The 19,831-nt window shown below is 40.8% G+C and overlaps 5 protein-coding genes and 1 long non-coding RNA gene across 10 annotated transcripts; 3 read left to right on the top strand and 3 right to left on the bottom strand.

Moving 5' to 3' along the window:
* Window positions 1-123: 123 nt before the first annotated feature.
* On the bottom strand, window positions 124-1,457 carry LOC6582499 (germinal-center associated nuclear protein). Its single transcript, XM_002008164.3, has 4 exons — window positions 1,366-1,457; window positions 1,138-1,311; window positions 540-1,085; window positions 124-452 (listed from the first exon to the last, which is right to left on the bottom strand). Exons 1-4 carry the CDS (start codon window positions 1,428-1,430, stop codon window positions 170-172), a joined length of 1,068 nt encoding a protein of 355 aa, XP_002008200.1. The 5' UTR covers window positions 1,431-1,457; the 3' UTR covers window positions 124-169.
* A 119-nt stretch (window positions 1,458-1,576) lies between these two features.
* LOC6582498 (GDP-D-glucose phosphorylase 1) lies at window positions 1,577-3,190 on the top strand. Its single transcript, XM_002008163.4, has 3 exons — window positions 1,577-1,939; window positions 1,997-2,693; window positions 2,761-3,190. Exons 1-3 carry the CDS (start codon window positions 1,577-1,579, stop codon window positions 2,904-2,906), a joined length of 1,206 nt encoding a protein of 401 aa, XP_002008199.2. The 3' UTR covers window positions 2,907-3,190.
* Window positions 2,912-4,362, bottom strand: LOC6582497 (queuine tRNA-ribosyltransferase accessory subunit 2). The gene is made up of 2 exons (XM_002008162.4): window positions 3,213-4,362; window positions 2,912-3,152 (listed from the first exon to the last, which is right to left on the bottom strand). The coding sequence occupies exons 1-2, from the start codon at window positions 4,268-4,270 to the stop codon at window positions 2,960-2,962; spliced, it is 1,251 nt and encodes a 416-aa protein (XP_002008198.1). The 5' UTR covers window positions 4,271-4,362; the 3' UTR covers window positions 2,912-2,959.
* A 73-nt stretch (window positions 4,363-4,435) lies between these two features.
* On the top strand, window positions 4,436-6,375 carry LOC116804374. Its single transcript, XR_004364368.2, has 2 exons — window positions 4,436-4,971; window positions 5,558-6,375. It is a non-coding gene; the product is annotated as an uncharacterized LOC116804374 (long non-coding RNA).
* A 496-nt stretch (window positions 6,376-6,871) lies between these two features.
* LOC6582496 (headcase protein) lies at window positions 6,872-18,152 on the top strand. Of its 5 annotated transcripts, none has more exons than XM_015162475.3 (7): window positions 6,872-8,560; window positions 13,328-13,497; window positions 13,566-13,639; window positions 15,835-16,337; window positions 16,609-16,778; window positions 16,847-16,926; window positions 17,079-18,152. In XM_015162475.3, exons 1-7 carry the CDS (start codon window positions 7,319-7,321, stop codon window positions 17,252-17,254), a joined length of 2,415 nt encoding a protein of 804 aa, XP_015017961.1. In that variant the 5' UTR covers window positions 6,872-7,318; the 3' UTR covers window positions 17,255-18,152. The 5 variants fall into 5 exon arrangements, 4 of the variants coding, with proteins under 4 accessions (XP_015017961.1, XP_032587460.1, XP_015017962.1 ...); XM_032731569.2 differs by having other exon boundaries at window positions 16,847-16,935; XR_001449132.3 differs by lacking the exon at window positions 17,079-18,152 and having other exon boundaries at window positions 15,835-16,252.
* Window positions 18,153-18,216: 64 nt separating this feature from the next.
* LOC6582494 (ubiquitin carboxyl-terminal hydrolase isozyme L5) lies at window positions 18,217-19,777 on the bottom strand. Its single transcript, XM_002008159.4, has 3 exons — window positions 19,592-19,777; window positions 18,734-19,476; window positions 18,217-18,670 (listed from the first exon to the last, which is right to left on the bottom strand). Exons 1-3 carry the CDS (start codon window positions 19,665-19,667, stop codon window positions 18,515-18,517), a joined length of 975 nt encoding a protein of 324 aa, XP_002008195.1. The 5' UTR covers window positions 19,668-19,777; the 3' UTR covers window positions 18,217-18,514.
* Between the last annotated feature and the right edge of the window lie 54 nt (window positions 19,778-19,831).

Genomic DNA, 19,831 nt, shown 5'->3' with positions numbered 1-19,831 from the left:
ACATGTCTAGTCTATGTGTTCTCTGGTCAGTGTTAATACTTACAGTCGATAACGATAAATACTATAACAGGGTTGCCTCACAAACCGCCTCTTAGACCGGCTATTAAATGAAAACTAAATAGCTACTTTTAGATGCATTTAATTAATAATATACTTATACAAAATGAGATCATATCCACAATTTCTTTAATAGCAATACCTCGGGCAGATAAATACGAGACAATTTCTCATCAATAAAAGTTTCTCGATGCGCTTTTATTGTCTCAGCATCGATCTTAAATTCAGACTTAATAAAATGCACAGCCTTGCGATCGGGAGTTTGGGCTATATTATAATGCCTACATTGTTCAGTTAGCGATTTGGGCTCTAGCAAAGTCAAATGCAACAAGTACGCAGTCGGTACCGTAAGCTGTTTGCTATTGTAGGCATGCGTAAATATTTCCAAAAGGCGTCTGAGAGAAAACATAGAAATAAAATCAATAATAATATATACATACATGAGTATACATACATATGTAAAGTATTAATTACTAATTTACCTTCGTATTGTCTGTAGCTTTGCTCCAGCCACCGCACAAATGATATGCGGCAATTTCGGCAGACCTTTAATGACACGATAAAGATTTCCTTGATGATAGTTCAGGCAGATGTTAAACGCCAACTTAAAGATTTCGTTCTCTCGTACTTGGACGGGCAGCATTAACCCACGAACTAGAGCTTCTGGTGTACCCAAATTGAAAATTTGATACAGTGCCTCAATAAAGTAACGTCGCTCTGCCTCACGTATGGTTGGCTTCTTCTCATTCGCACTCTGTGCCTCCTCATCCAACTCATCGTAACAGCAGAGTACAACATTTAGGCATTCCTGCAAATGCTGATTGCAGATTTTCGGATCAAATTTATCGATTGGGTCCTCACACAGGCGATAGCGGCTGTAAGCCATAAACAAGATCATCGGTTCAATAAGACGAATGGTCTGTCGGGGATTGTACTGCTGTATGACTATTTCACGCCGCACACTTCGCAACCGATCGAATATAAAATCATAGACGAAATGATAGGGCTTACGTTCATCCATAAATATGCTAAAAGATTTTAAATGAATTCCAACATTAAGCAAATAACAAGGATTCTTACTCTTTAAGCAGATATTCAACCGTTCTCGTTAGGCAAAGCTCAGTGCGCATATCCTTGGCTTTTGGCACCTTTGCATCGGCAGCGGAACGCGTAAACTCCTTGACCAAAACGCCGGGTATATGTTTTTGACCATCTTTGTATTCAAAGTAGTTCAGCAATTTCTTTTGTATGCGCCTTTAAAGAATAACTATATTCAAGATTAAACACCAACTTCTAATCGTTGCTTACATTTTAGCTTCTGCATCGGGACAAAATCGTTCACAGGAACCGCGTACAAATTTAATGTTTTCCATAATTTACAATCAAGAATTTGTTTATCTAATAAGAAAAACAAAACAAAAACTAAACAGCTGGCATCTCCAGAGTTGTCGCATTCATCAAAATGTATACAAATTGATTAATTACAGTCATTTTTATTTAGGCTTCGTTAGTTACCAACATGTCTTGGATATTTCACACGGTCAAACAAATTTTAAGCCAAAATCATATTTTTTCCCGTGCATTATATGAAAATGTCAGAGAGACTGCATCCAAGGTAATCAAAGGCAACAGGCAGTTTTTTAGTGTGGTAGCCCTGCTGCAATTCGCCGTTATTGTTGGTGAGATGGAGCCAAAGAAACGTACACGACATGTTAGCAAGGCCAAGTACGAGTCGACACTGGATTCCAAGGCGCAACATTATTTAAATGCACTCAAAGTGCGGTGGATGCAATTGCACGATATCCCCGGCCTATTTGCCTATCAGCTCCAAGAGGCCAGGCCAGGACGCAAATTGCCAGGCAAATGTGGTTTCTATGCAGAGGTCAGCGTCCCAAGTAATCTTAGCAATAATTATTATTTAGTTTATTTTGTTTTTCAGTTAAATGCGGATCGCACATTGAAAAGACGCGTGCCACAAACCATAGAGAGCTTAAGTCCCACATTTCGGCCCAAACAATTTAATTTTAACAAAGTGGATGCTATGGAGGTGATGATGACTATAGATGAGGAGAGAGACAATGCCGAGGTGCAGATGATTATCAACAAGAGTCCCATTACCAAATATCACACGCTCATTTGCCCGGAAGTGAAAAAGGAACTAGTTCAACGAATCACTTGCTCGGCGCTCAACTTTTGCATTACATTTATGCGGAATATCACTGATCCAAATATGCGTCTGGGCTATAATAGTCCAGGTGCTTTGGCTTCAGTGAATCATCTACATTTCCATCTGCTGCACATACCACGCAAGCTATACATCGACAATGTGGAACTGAAGCCTCTGGCAGGGAACTATGTTTATCGTCTAAAAAACAAGGAGCCCACAGAAGCGATTTGTTTTGTGATTGGCGGAAGGGACAGCGATGATGATGTGAGGGAAAAGGTTCAGCAAATTCATCAAATCACGGAATGGCTATGCAACAACCAGTTGCCACACAATCTATTCATGACACACGACCGGAAAACAAACGATTTGCGTGTATTCCTCTTTGTACGATCGAAATATTGTGTAAACAAGGATGCATGCATATTCAATGTTGGCTTCTGCGAGTTGGTCGGCTTTCTGCCTGTGGGTGGTAAGTAGATAGATGGTAGATAGCACTATATATACACCACTAAATCGATTGTTACATACTATTGCAGATGAGGAGAAACTGCAGAATCTGACAGAGCAAGTAGTGATCGATAGAATCAAGGATCTGACTGGCGATGCTTTCGAAACGGCTTACAGGCAGACAAAACGCATCATCGATGGCAGCAACAGCACTCTATGGCCTATTTTGATATAAAGATATTTCAAGTAGTCCAAGTTTTATTTTATGCCTTTAATCATGTAAGACAGCTAATTGGCTGCTGTGATAAATCCTTTGCCCATGGCCGCCTTACCCACTACTTTGGTATTGGGTTCAATGCAATAGTTGACATCGTTTGGCATATTTTGGCGTCTCACATAATCCAGAAGTAATGACAATTGATCCATTGCTATACTCTGGCGTATCACATCGAAGAAGCCCATGTAATGATGCAAATTGTGGCTGTTTGGTCAAATAAAAATATGTCATTACAAAACTAAGTAAAAGCAGGTTCATTCTTACATCATTAGCAGAATCGGACCCAGCAGCTCATTCGTCTTGTATAGATGATGCACGTAGGCGCGCGTATGTTTCTGACAGGCCAAGCATTTGCAACCTTCTAGCATAGGCTTAAACTCCTCCCTAATCGCCTCATCCGTAACATCTAGAAATGCAGAATGTTCCTCCTTATCAATAGTGTAACTAAAAGTCAGCGCTTTATAATTGACGGCAGCGCAGTAAGCGTAGGAGGTATCGAATATATCGATGCCCAGGCGTATTAGCTCCAACATTAGCACAGGTGTTAAAGGACCTGGCATCAGGCGTGGCAACTCCTCCTCAATCTGTTGCACACAATGCTCAACAATGGGCAGCAGTTGTGATGGGCTCAGTCTCGTGGCAGGTAAACCATTGGTGTGGAATCCCTCAAATATGTAGCCACCGTAGCTTCCCTTTGGCTGTTCGCGTGCATGCTTAATGGACTGTGTGCGGGCATATGTGTTGTAGCCGCCCACAATTGGCGCAAGAAGCGTCGAGTCTTTCAATCTATCAAGCTCTCTGTGCTGCTTGTAGCAGTGCTCCATAAAACGTTCGGTTCGATCCACCGATTTTTGTACTCGCTTCTTGGTGCTCTCTGGATTAGTGTCCGCATCGCACAAGCCCTGATACACATCCGGCGCAAAACTGGACACCAGCTGCAAATAACGCTCCGCGGTTAAAGACTCCTTGCCTCGACGTGTGAAAAGTGGAACCACATCCCGATCATTGCCACCCGTTGGAGTGGCTTCGCATGGATCGCGCAACAGCAACAGTGTATTGTACTCCGGATAGCCTACATAGGCGCCCAGGCTGCGGTTCCACTGTGCCAAAGACTCGGCCATTTGATCCATGGTGCATAATGTCAACTGCAGCACTTGTTGCTCCTGGGTGACCATTCCGAAAACATCGGCGCTTAAGTATGGAATGCTGCCGCCTTTTGTTGTTTGCAGCAGTAGCGGCGTTTGTAGCTCCTTGCTGTCTTTAATCCGCAACTGACCAAGGCGTCCGGAATTTTTGCTAATACTTTTTATAATAAACTTCATTGTGAAGAGTTTTTACTTATTGTGGTTTGCGCACGTTTTGCGCCAATCCATGATAAGAAACCCAATCGATAGCTATCGATAGTATAGCAGCTGCTTGTAATTTAAAAAAAAAATTTAATTTAATTTAAATCACTAATGAAAAATTATAAATAGCTAAATGTGAGTTCAGCTTTAATTTAATTTTTTCGTTGAGCTGAAACATTCTTTCTTCACAGCAGTTGCAAAGTGGCTCGTAACAGTTCCTGTTATTGTGGCGCATTATGTTAAACTACATTTCTGTTTGGCCGTCCGTTCTTTCCTGCCCAACGACAACAACAAAATATGTTATTCAAACAGTAAACTAACTGGGGGCACATAACGCTGATGCTTTTGCTGTATGCGCAGCGCACTTGAGTATTATTGTCATTGTTTTTGTTGCCGCACCGTTCTAGTTATGCATTCGCTCGCTCGCACTTGTTGGTGCGACTTTTCCCCAATTGTGTTTGTTTGTTCCGTTCGCATTCGTTCATTGATTTCCTAATTAAGTTTATAATTAAAATTAATTGAAAAATTACCCACATACATATGAGAAGTGTGTTGTAACATCGAAAAATGAAATAAAGTGTCTGTGTGCCTATTAAAGTCGAATGAAAGCACGTTAAAAATTTAAATGCAAACTTGTGCCAAAAAAAAGAACATGACTAGCAGCAGAAGCCAAAAAGGTAATTATAATAAGCCATAGTGTACGTTATTTTGTTTTTTCTTCTTGCTTAATTGATGACTTCCCTGCCGCGCTCTATTTATAATTAAAACCGTCTGAAATAGCAATTATATTTATTGAACAAAAGGCGAATGTACATAGCTGTATACAAAAATGTATCTATAATATATTAAAAAAATATATATATGTATATATATAATATATATATGGATGTATATGCATAAAACAACTATAAAAATTCTTTGCACAAAATTTTAAATGGCCATAAATTTTTGCAAAAAGTCGCGCTGCGGCTTAAGTCAGTAGTAGGAGAATGGGAGAGGGGCAAGAGGAGGGATGTGTGGGTGCTTATCCTATTTAGTGACTCTGCCAGGGTTGTCAGCATGCGCAAATTGCAGCCATGCTTTATGTTTTTGTTGTGGCCTTGAGTATCTCTTTACCTGCTACCTGCTTCGTTGCTCTCGCTTGCAAACCATTTATTTTTAATGTGTCGAAACTGGCCTGCGGCGTTTTACGAAAATATTGTAAATGAAAAATACCAAAAACATGAAACAACTAATACAAAAAAAATATTTTCTGCTTTCCAGGTGGTCTCGCTAAATGCTGCAGTGTATGGCAACTCTAGGCAAATGAACTGTTTTACCTGCACACATACAAGCGTATGTATAGTCAACACAACGGATAATTTAGTGGAATTTTCGAAAATAGCAAAGGAAAGGCAACCATAATCCTCCAGAGCAGCAGCCGCAGAGGCAGCGCCAAGAGCAACAACGACGCAAGCAGGCATAATAATCAAAGATTAAATCAGGTTTATATGGAAGGGTTAAAAAGAGCAAAAACAGCCTGTCACAGGAAGAAATACACGTTTCCTAGTCGCTGAGGCACGTCTACAACAACTACAACAACAGCAACAACAACAACAACAACAAATCAGCAACAACTACAACGAACAACTGATTTTGATTACAACTACAAGGAGCGCGCGCTACACACACATATTCAATCACACGAACGCACACATACATGTTTTGAGCGCACTGAAAGAGCGAGAGAGGGATAGAGAGCGAACATGCTTTGAGATGGTGAGAGAGAACATGCACAGATTAACTAGCGCGCTCAGTTTTCCGCTCAGTTCTCATTCGAGTGCGGTACGGTTACGTCGCATTGCTCCCACTAGACAGCGGTGAAAATACAACAGAAGATTTTCCGTTGTCCGTTTTCCGCTAGGCGACGGCACAACACAACGTATGGGCGGCATTTGTTTTGAAAGTAAAGTAAGAGGAAAACGAAATATAAACCAAAACGTCGCGACCGCACCTCGCTAACTTATGTTTGTGATTGTACGTGAATGTGTGTGTGTACATATACATATATGTTTTGAAACGATATATCACGAAGAAGGAAGCATAATCAAGTGAAAATAGTGCAAAAATATAAAGCAATCGAAAAAAGAATTATTATAATAAGATAGCCAAAAGACGGGCCCAGAGACCAGTTTGAAATCGCCGCCTATTTGCAGGGCAACACACGCGCCGCAGCCGCCTGGCAGAAGCAGTGCATATGCTATGTGTTTGTGTGTGAGCGAAAGAGCCCGCGATAGTTTTGAGTGTGGAGTAGGGGCAATGGCAGTGGCAGGCAATTGAACGTACACACACACACTCACAGATATTCATACACACACACATGTGCACATGCTAGCCAAGACAGTGCTACAGCAGCAACAACAACAAGAAGCGACCACATACGGTGAAAAGGCCGCGTCGCCGTCTCAAGGAGCGAAAGGCAGTGAGAGAGGCAGAGAAAGAGAAAGAGGCAGAGGCAGCAGCAGCAGCGGAGCGAGCTATAAGAATAATAAATTACACTTTGCTTTTGCTATAATAAGAAGAAAAATTTATATACACATACATACACATACACATGTGCAAGTAATGTTTTTCTTGTGAGTGTGTGTGTGGGGGAAAATTGTAATAAAATATGAACGCAAGAAAAACGCTGGAAATGGAAAACTAAAAGTAAATTTCGAAACATCAGCGCAGTGGCCGCGGCAGCGCAGATATGCAGCTGTATGTGTGCGTGTGTGTGTAAATTATTAACAGTTAGGCTGCGCAAATAAAAAGCAAGCGGAAAAGAAAAAGAAATCAAGCAGCAGCAAATAAATAAAAGTGAACAACAACATTCAATGTGCCATCATTTTCAACAACAACTACTACTATAATTAAGCAAAAGGAGCAGCTTTAAACAAAATATAATAAATAAATACATACATATATACACATATATATTTATAAGCGTTATTATATATACAGTATTAGCAGCAACAACTGAGAGAAGAAAAAATAATATTAAAAATGTCCTGCATATCGAGCAATTTTAGCTCATTCTTTCTCAACTCCTTGAACGATCCTTCAGAGTTTTCCAAGTACTTGAGCAATGGCGAGCTGAAATGCTCGAATTTCGAAGAATTTCAAGTGTTTGCTCAGTCAACGCAACAGCAACAACAACAGCAGCAGCAACAACAACCACAGTCACAGTATTCATGCACAAATGGCATCGGCGTCGGAGGCGCAGAGCTCGGATTTGAGACGGCAGCGACGTTGCAGTTGCAGCCGGCGCAGCGGGAAGCTGCGGAAACGCCGGCAGTGCTAAGCACACCGTTGCCCAACAACCGTTGGCCGACAGCGGTGGCAACGCCAAACGGACACGTGCCCGCCTCTGCCGCCGCCGCTGCCGCTGCTGCCAACGCTCAGCATTTCGATGGTTCCTTTGAGTTTATCAAATATCTGCGTCACTCCACGGACTTTACGCCCAGTAGCGGCAGCAGCAGCGGTGTCAGTGGGAGCAATAGCTCCGTCGGCGTCGGCGTCAACGTCAGCAGCGATGCAGTTGACAGCGCAGCATTGGCAGCACCGGCAGAGAAGAGCAGTAAATTGATTGGACCGGGCAGGATTACAACACCGCCGCCAGGGGGCGCCACCGCCGGTGGTGCTGGTGGCAATGGTGGCTGCAGTGTGGGTTTATTGGATCTGGACTCGGCAAACCCATCGCAAAAATCACGTTCGGCCTCACGTAAAGTTGCCGCGCTGCTGTCTTCCGTATCGCGCTCTTCCAACAGCCTGGACGCCAGCACCTCCGCCCTGGACGCCGTCTTCGATCACGATTCGAAGCAAACAATCTTTGAGCTGCAACATTTGACGAGCACCTCGAACGGCTCGAATGGCTCCAATTCAAATGAGTCGTCCTCGCTGGAGTTACTCGCCTTTCCCAGCTCCCATCTGAATGCTTCCAACTCGAATACCTCCTCGGAGGAGCATTGCGGCAGTGCAGCAGAATTCGGTGCACTGTTGGGTGGATCTGGATGCTCGGCGGCCTCGGGCGCTGGTGGCGCGCCCAAGCTTTTGGGTAGCTTTGTGATCAAGGAGAACTTCGATGTACACCCCTCGCATAAGGTGGAGGAGGGCATCTTCCAGCACATGAACAAGTTGCCGTCAAAGAAGAAGGATACCCTCAAGCAGTTGGGCGTACGATTCACGGGACAAATGACATTGACGGATAAATCGATTGTGGTCGAAAATTTCATCAAATTTTGCGAGGTGAGTTTGTTAAATAACTTGGTGTATAGTATATAAAGACCTCATAGACTAGACAACAGCGGTTCTTTTCATAAAATTCTATAGATAGATGCAGATGCAGATATCTTAATTAAACAAATCCAACAATATGAAATTCATTTATTTTTCCAATTTCAATTACTGTTCAACATTCGCTCTGTCATTATAGTACATATGCCAGATACAAATATATATATGTACATATATGAATAGAATTTGATTTTTGCTAACATATACAGAATATCTGAATATATATTGTATGTATATATGCATATATATTTATATATATTCATAACGCGGATACACCGTTCATATCCTTTACACAAGCGCATTTCTCACTCTATTATATGCCGCCCACATACATACATATGTACATATATCAAACCCATACTCCCTCACACACACACACATGCTCACCCAACGAATGTCATTATAAATTGTAATAACAGCAGCAGAGACGCCAGCGTCGACAGAGCGGGGCCAACCACAAATTCAGCATACAAATACAACTGTAATCATGTGTGGCACCAATGTGTGTCTGTGTATTCTAAACACCTACATACAGCCAAACATAAGCATGTACATTTGTATGTAAACACACATATATATATATATATGCAGAGATATATACAGACAACTCACTCCAACACATTTGGCGCCTTTTCAACACTATGCTAGGCAACCCTCCCAACTCTCACACACTGACACATGCTCATTACGCTCAGCTTTATCGGAACGCACACACACACAGCCCCACACATACACAATCAACTAGATTTGGTCGAAGCAGCACCCGCACAACCCACACACTCAAACTATGTACAAAACGGCATTGATGGCATAATACAGGAACAGCAACAACAACAAGAGCAAGTACAACAACATGAGCAGTAGCTAGAGCCTAACCTTATTTCAACATGGCTGCTTTCTCGGCCCTTCGGCCGCTATTACAACATTTTAGTTTTAAGATGCCTAGCTTTGATGTTGTCGTTCTGCTCTCCCTTCCAGTTTAACTCAAAATTGTTGCGCTCTCTCTCTCTTACTCGCGCCAGTGTTCACTCCTTTGCCAGTAAGAACTTTACTTACAGGGAGCATCGTCGGCGGCAGTGGCAGCGGAACAGGCGGTGGCGGTGGTAGTGGCAGCGATAGCTGCCTGCTCAAACTACAAAGTTTTGTATATGTATGTGTGTGTGTAAAGTTATGTGTGGGTAAGTGGGTCTGGCAACCCCCAAAAAGCTCAAGCGGGCGCTATTGAGTAATTGTATATGCGCCCCTCTCTTTCTCTCTCTCGCTCTCTCTCTCTCTCTCTTACTCACACACACATACTCGCACACATTCTCTCTTGTGTTACATACATATATACAATCATCAAGTTACTTGGGGCGTTTGTTGGACTGTCCATTGAGTTGCCTTCGTATGTCCTTTCGTGTACATGTATGTATGCGTGTATGTGTGTATGTTTGTTTATATGTATATGTATATTTTAGGTGTGTGGTACCCTAGCGGCGTCGTTGAAGGCTACTAAATGCGCATGCAGTAGCAGCGCAGTCACCAATACACATATGCAATAAGTTTGCCAATCTGTGTGTATGTATGTAAACATACATATACATTTTTGGGTGTGTAAGGGACAGCAGCTTCAGCTGCGGATGAGAACGGGTCGTATAGGGGGCCGCAGGACGTTGGGCGTTTGGCTAGGGCAGGTACAATGTCTCGGGCTCGCACAATTTACGCGCTCACACAGAAACAGCAACTGTGAAATACATGTACATTGATTATAATTTTAAATTATATATATGTACATACATATGGACATAAATTACAATGTAAATACATACTTATATACGAATAACTGTACTTGCCAAACTTATATGATGACTATATATAATACATGTATATGTATTTGTATCTGTATCCACTGTCAACACACATTCAAACGCACACACATTCAGATGGATATAAAATATTTAGGTTTATGCGTCGTTTTTGCCGCCTTTGGGGCCGCATTAAATTAGTGTTGTATAACGAGGCGAATACAAGGGGTCGCACGGAAGGGTATGAGCATATGCAGATTATTGCCAAAAATGTGAAACATATACATACATATATAAATATTAATTCACATGGATAGTGATAGCATTAGCTGACTAGCAAAATATGAGGTTATGTTCTACCCTTCTACTGGGTACATTAATGAAGGCTCCAAAGAAGTTCATCTACAAATGTTAAGGCAAACGACTATGTGGGCAATAATTAATGAGTCGTTTGCAACCCTTTTTTCACACGTGCGTCGCTCAAATTGTTGTTAAAAACCTGTTAAACGCAAAGAGTGAAAGTGTGAAAATGGTTGCCTCCCCTCACACACACGCACACATAAGCACGCTGGGGCGCACACGCAACCCTCAAAAATCAAAAAATCATTGTCGGGCGACGGCAGCACGAACAACTGTTGTTGCACGCACAAGCAGGAAAACAGAAACAGAAAGAAAAACAATTCACACTTGTCTCAATAAAAACAACAACAAGCTGCATCACACCGCTCACACACACGCATAGACAGAACTCACACACACCACAGACAACAACCGCAAGCCGCCACACATAAACACGCAGCCACATACAAACACACGCACACGAAGCCAGAGAGCTGGGCAGGATACGTCACGCACAAACACGCACAAACACAAACACAGTCTGCGTGCTGTCAATAAGTTGCAAAAAAAGAAGTAAAAAAAAAACAACAGTCAAAACAATAAAAGGAAAAGCAAGAGCACAATGCCGCAACACATTGCCATTGCTGCCTTCATTCTTTCTGCTTGTTTCTCTTTTGTTTTTACTTTTTCTTTATTATTTTTTTTTTTTTTGAAACAGTTAAGCGGCTACAGGAATGTAAACACACAAAACGCTACCCCTCCCGCTTCCGCCCACACATCGCTGCAGCCAAAACAATCAAGCAGAGACAGCAACAGCAACACTTGGCTTGACAGCCAAGCTCGGCTCTCTCTCACCTATATTACTCTCTCATTTTTGTGGTCTTTCTTCCTTTTTCTTTCTCTCTTGCACGCATGCTGCTGTTAATGAGTCGTCACCGTCACGCTGCCCTCTTCACGGCCAACACCTCTGAAGGGGCCTGTCATCATTGAAAAGGCGTTGAATTGGTTACTCGTGGTCTGAATCTCTCTCTTTCGCTCATAATTTGACATACACATACACACACAATCATAAAGTCAAGATTTAAGTATTTTGGTAAATTTGACTTGTTCCACACCTCCTTCTCCTCTTTGTGTTCATTCTACTGCTGCAGCATGCTAGTATTCAGTGGCTGGGCGTCGTCACTCCTTTTTGCTCTATTGATTTTTAACATAATCAAAACCCCAAATGTATGCACACATGCATACACATATACAGTTATAAGTACATGCACACACACCCATGTGGGCATTTTCGACAGCGTTGCCATATATGCTTAGAAGTCAGCAGGCTGATGCTTTGGGTGGGTAACGTTGGCGTCGCGCTGATTATGAGGATGTTGATAAGTTTTAACGTCGACATCGCTGTCGCTGTCGACGAACGAGCTCACGAGCACGAGTCGGCGATGCTTGTTGACTCTCAAAGTACACACACACACACATGCACAGGCACAGGCACATAGACACGAATACGGACACAGACGTCCGTCAAGCTGCTGCGCCTATTTTAAACACACACATGCACACCCAAGCCCATGTGCAGGCGACAACCCTTTTAGCTCCCACAAGTTCCACTTTGTACCCCGCTCTTCTCTCGCCAACATTGTTGAAAATGGCTTCATTGAAAATGTTGTTTGCTTTTCTATTTGGGTTTGCTTTAGCTGCTGCTGCTGCTGCTGCTGCTGTTGGTGCCTTTCTCTTTCCCGTTTTTGCTTTATTTTATATTTTTACACTATAAAATATACATTGTGCGAGTGTGTGTGCGTGTGGGGCTGGGGCTGGGGCTGGTAATGGGGCTGCATGTGTTTGTGTGGGATTGTGTGTATGGCATGCTTTTAGGCGCAGAGTCCTTTCTATGATTGTGTTTGCATTTTGGGGTCTGCAAGTTTTTGGCTTTTGTAAAATTTTCGTTTACAACTTTTTGTTGTACACGAATTATAAGTTTTGATTAGTAGTGGGCAAAGTTTTCATTTGCATTAGTATAGGTATATATGTATACGTACATACATATTTATGTAAATGTACGTGTGTGGGTTTTCCACTCGGTGGTTGAGCTTAGCTAAATATATGTAGGTGTACACAAGTATATAAGTTATATCTAATATATAGAAACATTTATATGCAGGAAATGAGTTTCAGCTTTATAATATGTATGAAAAAGGGGGTTCAGCTAAAAGAGGATTTCATTCCTGGAATGAAACTTGGTATGTGAATATTTTATTTATACAAAATAAGTTTCCTTCGGGTTTAATAAGTAACAAATGTTTGTCTAAGTATAAAAGATGTTTGATAAGGCATATAATGAATACTTTCTGAGACCAAAAAGAGTTTAGTTTATATGCATAAGATTTGTACGCAGACTATATATATATACATATTTCTTCTACCAGAATCTGATTATGTGACTATTAATTATTTAATTTATTATAAATTGTTGTATGTATATTATAAAAAAAACATAAGTTATGTGCAAAAAGGATGTTTTGTATCACAGATTATGTAGCATACTTTTAAGAGTATCAGGAAATGTATTTAAAATACATCTATATATATATTTTAGGAATACGATATTAAGGATCATCGACCCTGGTTGTCCTTAAATCAGTGTGGCCTCAACAAACCTGAGCAAATCAAATTCGCACGCTATTTGGGCCAAGGGTTGCCAACGTTTACGCTCTTCTGCATTTATAGCAATTTTAAAAATCTATTTTGCACCAAACGCACAGAAATGTAAGTGTACAATCTGCATATCAGTAAATATGTATATATATATGTATATTTTTAAATATATTCTATAGCTATACCAAGGATGGCTACAATCTGCCTTATATACTCGATAAGACCAAGCGCTTCCTGGCCAACACAACAGCTGGTAAGACACTCTGAACCTCTCTCCCCTCTCCAAATATATACAAAATTCTTATAGTGCAAATGCAGCAACGAAGAAAAAATTTAAAGACAGGCGAAAAGAATCTATATAAATATAGCTAAATAAAAGAGAAAAAATAAATAAAAATAACCTCAAAAATAGTTTCAAGCGAAAATGTGCTAAATTTTAAAAATATATACACAAAAAGCAAAAACCAAATTTCTATTTTACATTTTTTTTTTTAAGTTTATGATATGTTCTTTTTCTTCTATTTTTGCATTTTTCTCATTTCACATTTCTCATTTGCTCTATATATACTATTTTTTGGTTCTTCATATGCACTTTCTGTTTCGCTCTCTCGAAAAATGAAAAAAAAAAAAACTAAAAACTGAAAAAGAAAATATCTGAAATGAATAATTGGCTGCCTATCTTTGCTCTCTATCGAAATCGAAGAAAAAAAAAAAAACTGAAGCAAGAAATAATTTTTTAATTTTTGACTTTCAATTTGTTTGTGTTCTTCTTCTTCTACTTCTTTTTACACGCATACGCTTTTCAATCACTAGGCGAAAATACCAACAACAACAACAACAGTAACAAGACCAACACAACAACATCCACACAGTTGAAACAAACACACGAGCAATGCGAATCAGCGCCATCATCGCCCATAGCAGCCCCAGCAGCACCAGCCGCATCAACAACACCAACAACAACACCAAACAACAATAACAACTCTCACGCAACAGGCAACAGCAGCACACATTTACACACGCAGCAAGCAGCGCAGTCGCAGTCGCAGTCGCAGCCTCAGCCGCAGCCGCAGTCGCAGTCACCGTTAGTAACAGCGCCCAATGGCACACCCCTGCCCAGGCCTGGCACGCCCACAACGCAAGTTAGCCAGCCACATACGCATCTAATGCAACAACATGCACCGCATCACCTGCAACAACAACAACAACAACAGCAGCAGCAGCAGCAACAACAACAACAATCATCCACGCCCACGCGTGGACCACCCCTGACGGCGCATCATCAACAGCAACAGCATCCACAGCATCTGCATCATGCGCCACCGCATCCACTTCACTATCAGCATCCACATTCGCATACACATCCACAGCAACATCCGCATCCGCATACGCATCCGCATCACTTTGCCTACGCACATCCACATCATCCGCACTACAACCTGCCGCCACCACATCCGCATTCACATGCACATCCGCACCCACATCCGCATCCACATCCACATCAGCATCAACATCAACATCCGCACGCTCATATGGCAGTGCCACACGGCTATGGCCAACAGGTGGCGCCAACGGCGCCCCCAACATCAGCTCAGCCACCGCCACCGCCGCCGCCACATGCACTGCCGCCCAATATGTGAGACTGGCGTCGGCGTGGCGCCAAATATGGCGGCAATGGCGCCACCTGTTGACAATCATTGGCGGCTCCAGCTACCTACAAATAAAAAGAGGAAATTAATCACGAATGCCCCAGCAACTATTATTAGCTTTTAACTCTTCTATTTACACCATTCGGTTTTATTTTATATTATTATCATGTTGTCTCTGTCCCATTTACAAAGTCTTCTGTTTTGCTCGTAGCATATGTATTTCGTTTGTAGTCTAATTTTACACGCTTATTGCCAAATTTTTTAATATGTATTATGTTATACGACTAAATTGTTGGACGATAAACGCGCCCTGAACTATGCAATGTTATTCCTTGAAAAGAGATTATTACAATTACAAACACACAAAACACACATGTAAACTGTCATTATAGAGAATCAAGCTAATGCGCAACTATTGAAAGTAATATTATTTAGACATATATATATATATATATATATATATATATATATATATAGTAATGAATATATATTTTAGTAAGCCATAAACAAATAATATATATGTGCTAAACCCATCCTAAATATATATATACTATTATATATATACAACCTCTACATATATACAAAACATATAAAGCGAAATTTTGTTTGCAACAAATATACATATATATACATACATAGCAAAAACGAACAAAAATATGTTGACTTTTTTATTATGCCTGCTCTCGCGTTTGCCTGCATTTGTGCTAGCCAAGCGTCACATTTCTTTAGCATTCGGTCGTCGTGTTGCCTTTCTCTCTCTCACTCTCTCCCTCTATAAAAATGCAACTCTCTCTTGTAGACCTCAAGAATATGGCGGCCGCCAATGACGGCACGCTCGAGTTTGCCAGCAATAGCAGCACCAGCAGCACCAATAGCACCAGCAACCACAACAACAACAACAACGGCAGCAGCAGCAGTCTTAACAGCAGTAGCAGCAGCACCAGTAACAGCAGCAACACTGTTAACAACTATGTAACAGCAGCAGCAGCAGCCGCGGCTTCTTCTCAATCCCTGGACACTCGCTATGGCTGTGTGGCGCCGGCGTCGATGTCCCTGTTACCGCCACCGTCGCTGCCGCCACTAGGACCGCCGCCACGTGCGCTGGAACAGCTGATCATCTATGAGAATTTCAATGTGCATGAGACGCATCGCATCGAAGATGGCGTCTGCACTCACATCAGCCGCCTGCCGCCCAAGAAGCAGGAGCTATTGAAACAGTTCGGTATACAGAGTAGTAGCCAGCAATGTCTGAGCAATTATGAAAAGTGCATACTCATCGAGAATTTCATCAAGTTCTGCAATGTGAGCAATTGTGTATCGACGACGTGCTCCTCCCAAACAGCCAGAGCCTTTGGCCGTTGTGTTCAGCGGAGATTTGTTCTTGAGCCTCGATCCTCTACCATAATTGGCTATATATAAATGAATATATACACATTGGCATTATTCATTATGAATTTCAGTAGTTTTCAAAATTTCACCTTCATTCCTAGAGCATAGAACAAAACTCTAGCCGACCCTTAAAATGAAACGCATTATTTAACAGATTTCTATTTACTCTTGTTTGATAATTTAGGAATATCAGATATCCGATCATCGACCCTTTTTGGACTTCCACGAGAGCGCTTTATCCAAATGTGAACAACTTAAATTTGTACGATATCTGGGCCAGGGGCTATCCAATCTGACGCTAAACAAGATATATGTGGCATTTAAGGAGTTGCTGGGGAATGGCCGACCGGACAAGTGAGCAAAGTCAACAAACCTAGATCCGTGTATTAAAATGATAAAATATTTGTATTTCAATTTATTAGAGCCGGATCGGATAGCTACAATTTGGATGCACTTTTAAAAAAGAAACGCAAGAACCTTTATAATCGTCTTCATGCGGCTGGTAAACCATGTTCGTTAAATTTTCCTTTCGATAATTTTGTAAAATATTAGCTAATAATAACACTCATTTTTCGAAAATAGTCGTTTTTGCACCACTATTATGAACAAATGTTAAGCCCATTTTTGTTCACCTTTTCTTCTCATTTTACACAGCAACAAGTGTCGATCTAACAACGTTCGATTCTACTTCCCAAGTATCTCAGCCAATTGGAACAGCACCGCAGCATTCTTTGATTACGCAAGCGCCGCGCCCACAACACGCCTTTGCTGCGTTGACTGCAGCCACACCACAGCAGAGCGAATCGCCATACAGTTATGTGCCACGGTAAAAGCAATCCTTAGCGTTGCACAGCAACAACAATAATAATAATAACAGCAGCAACATCAAGAAATACACCTACACACGCATACATATTACATATACTTCCTGGAACTGGACCAGTAACTGTTGTGTCTTCAAAACGAAAAATAAAAACAAAAACAAACAAAATTATACGCAAAATGAGGAAAATTGTTAAGCGAAATGATGCTAAGTAATTAAAGTCAAAACTAAGTGCTAAATTATAAAGAAAATATGAGTAACATAGAGAAAAAGTTAGTGTAACAAATTGAAATTAACATAAAGGTAATTAGAATGCAATTCCAATTAGTAAGCCACATAGGAAATCCAATAGGAAGCAGTTCATATGGCAACACTTGGCCTATCTATAGAGGTATATATATTTGTAGATCGTGCTTCGGTTTCCGAAAAAAATAATTTTCCTTTCGTTTTCCAAAAGTTAAACAAGCATAATATAAATATTTATATATATACATACATATATCCATATACAGTGTAGAGAGTTAAGATAGATTATAAGTGCAACACCAAAATTCAAAAATAAATCAAAGACCTCCCAAGAAAGTTCCCTAATATGCATATACACATCAACTATAGCATATAGAGTATAAGTTGAGTGAACAAACATTTATAATACATAATAAATACACATACACACATACAAATAAGCACAACACTGAAAGTAACAGTAGAGCAAAAACATAGAAGATTAACAAAAACAATTATTCCTATATACAATACTTATATACAACAAACAATATAGATACATAATAATAATAATATAAACGGAAACGCAAGAATCAAATACCAAGCATAGCAATTGTAAATTCAATATACATACGTGAATATATATATACACACACATATATATATATATATATATATATATATATATATATAGTTTATAAAAACAACATAAACAAATATATTATATACTAAAACGCCAATCACTCGCTTTGTTTCTCTGTTAATTGTACGGAAACATTTTATTTCATTGATTCAAAATTATGTTTTCTTTATACGAATATTAATTTGCAGCAATTTATAGACATTCTTGAGGGGTACAAAATAGCTAAAATACGATACAAGGCAGTTTATTTGGGTGGCTTAACTAACACACACACGCGACGCCTTAACAAAAAAGATTTGTTTTACTTAAATAGATCAATAAGAATATGTTTTGTATATTTTTCCCAACTAGCGCGCGCAATTTTGAATTGCTCTTCAAGAGAGTGTTGGTAAACGCCAATTAATTTGTTTCTTTTTTGCTCATTTTCTGTTCGCGCTCCAGCGCCCGCTGCTTGGCCTTCTCATAGATGGGCAGTAATTGCCCAGTCTCGCCCAGCATTTTCAAGAGCTCCACAATAAACGGTAAATAGTTGTGTTTGCGTCGCACGTTCTCTATCTGCAATGAGAGAGTTTAATTATTAACATATTCAACAAAATATGAATCGAAATTTGTTCTTGCCTTGTATCGTTTTTTCTTCTCAATTTCGTACTGTATGTACGAGCGTAAGCTATTGATTTCAGTCTGACGATCTTCTGCAGTGTCCATGGCATCGGCAGCCGGATTGAGCAGTTTTTCAATTTGTTTTTCATAGATTCGCTGTCTGTCGGAGATCAGTGCCATTAGATTGAAATGTATCTCACCATCGCTGTAGCGCTGCATGCGTTTCTCAATGATCGGTCGCACCACATCAATCCAATTTTGATCTGGCTTGATCTCGCCCAAATCAATGGGTCCCTCGCGCAGACCGTCCAGCTCATACAGACGCCCGGCAATGGGCATATAGCCAACAAAATGATAGACATCTTCATCCTTGTTTTGATTCTTCATATCCAGCTCAAAAAGCGTTTGCCGGGCAAATGAATTGTGAACCGTGCGTATCTGGGAGGCATTGCTCAGTGTGAGGCCCTTGTTGTAGGGATCGAAGCACTGGCAGAACTCCTTGAAATTAGTTAGTGTTTCGCCTAGTTTAATGTCCTCATGATTGAGGTTCAACAGCAAGCTAAGTATGGCTTGCGTCGCACAGGCATTGTTAATCACTTGCTTGGCAAAGAATATGTGATCCCGATCCAGGACAACTTTACCAGCGGGCTCGTCTTCTTGCACCCATTTGAACAAAAATATCAGACCATGTATCGGTTCTAAGTCTTTGAATGATTCACTGTCCAAGCTCCAGATTTCCTCCACCTGTGCGCCATCGCAACCTATATAGCGGAGAAAAACGTTTCATTCATATGTGAACGATTTATAGCAATATTTGATGCCGGCATCAGCATCCACGTCTTGCAAAAAAAAGCGCGCGCTGTACTTTCAACCTACCAAATTCGCGTATCAGCTCTGTAAATACGCCTGGATCACTTTCTATAAGACACCAATTGCCTGCTCCTTCGCTCATTGTGTGAAGCTTCTTGTCGTTGTCTTAATTTGCGAAAATTGCTACTACAAAATTTTTTGTCAACTCACAAGCTACACGATTAATGTTAGGGATGTTAACAAATTAACGATAAAATAAAGCGATACATTAAGCGACACGATAGGTTTGCGCACTTGTGCACATCA

This window comes from Drosophila mojavensis, unplaced genomic scaffold (genome assembly GCF_018153725.1).
Source record: "Drosophila mojavensis isolate 15081-1352.22 unplaced genomic scaffold, ASM1815372v1 contig_74, whole genome shotgun sequence".
Classification (NCBI taxonomy): Eukaryota; Metazoa; Arthropoda; class Insecta; order Diptera; family Drosophilidae; genus Drosophila; species Drosophila mojavensis.
The sequence above is the reverse complement of the archived record's forward strand: the minus strand, read 5'-3'. Positions and strand labels throughout refer to the sequence as shown.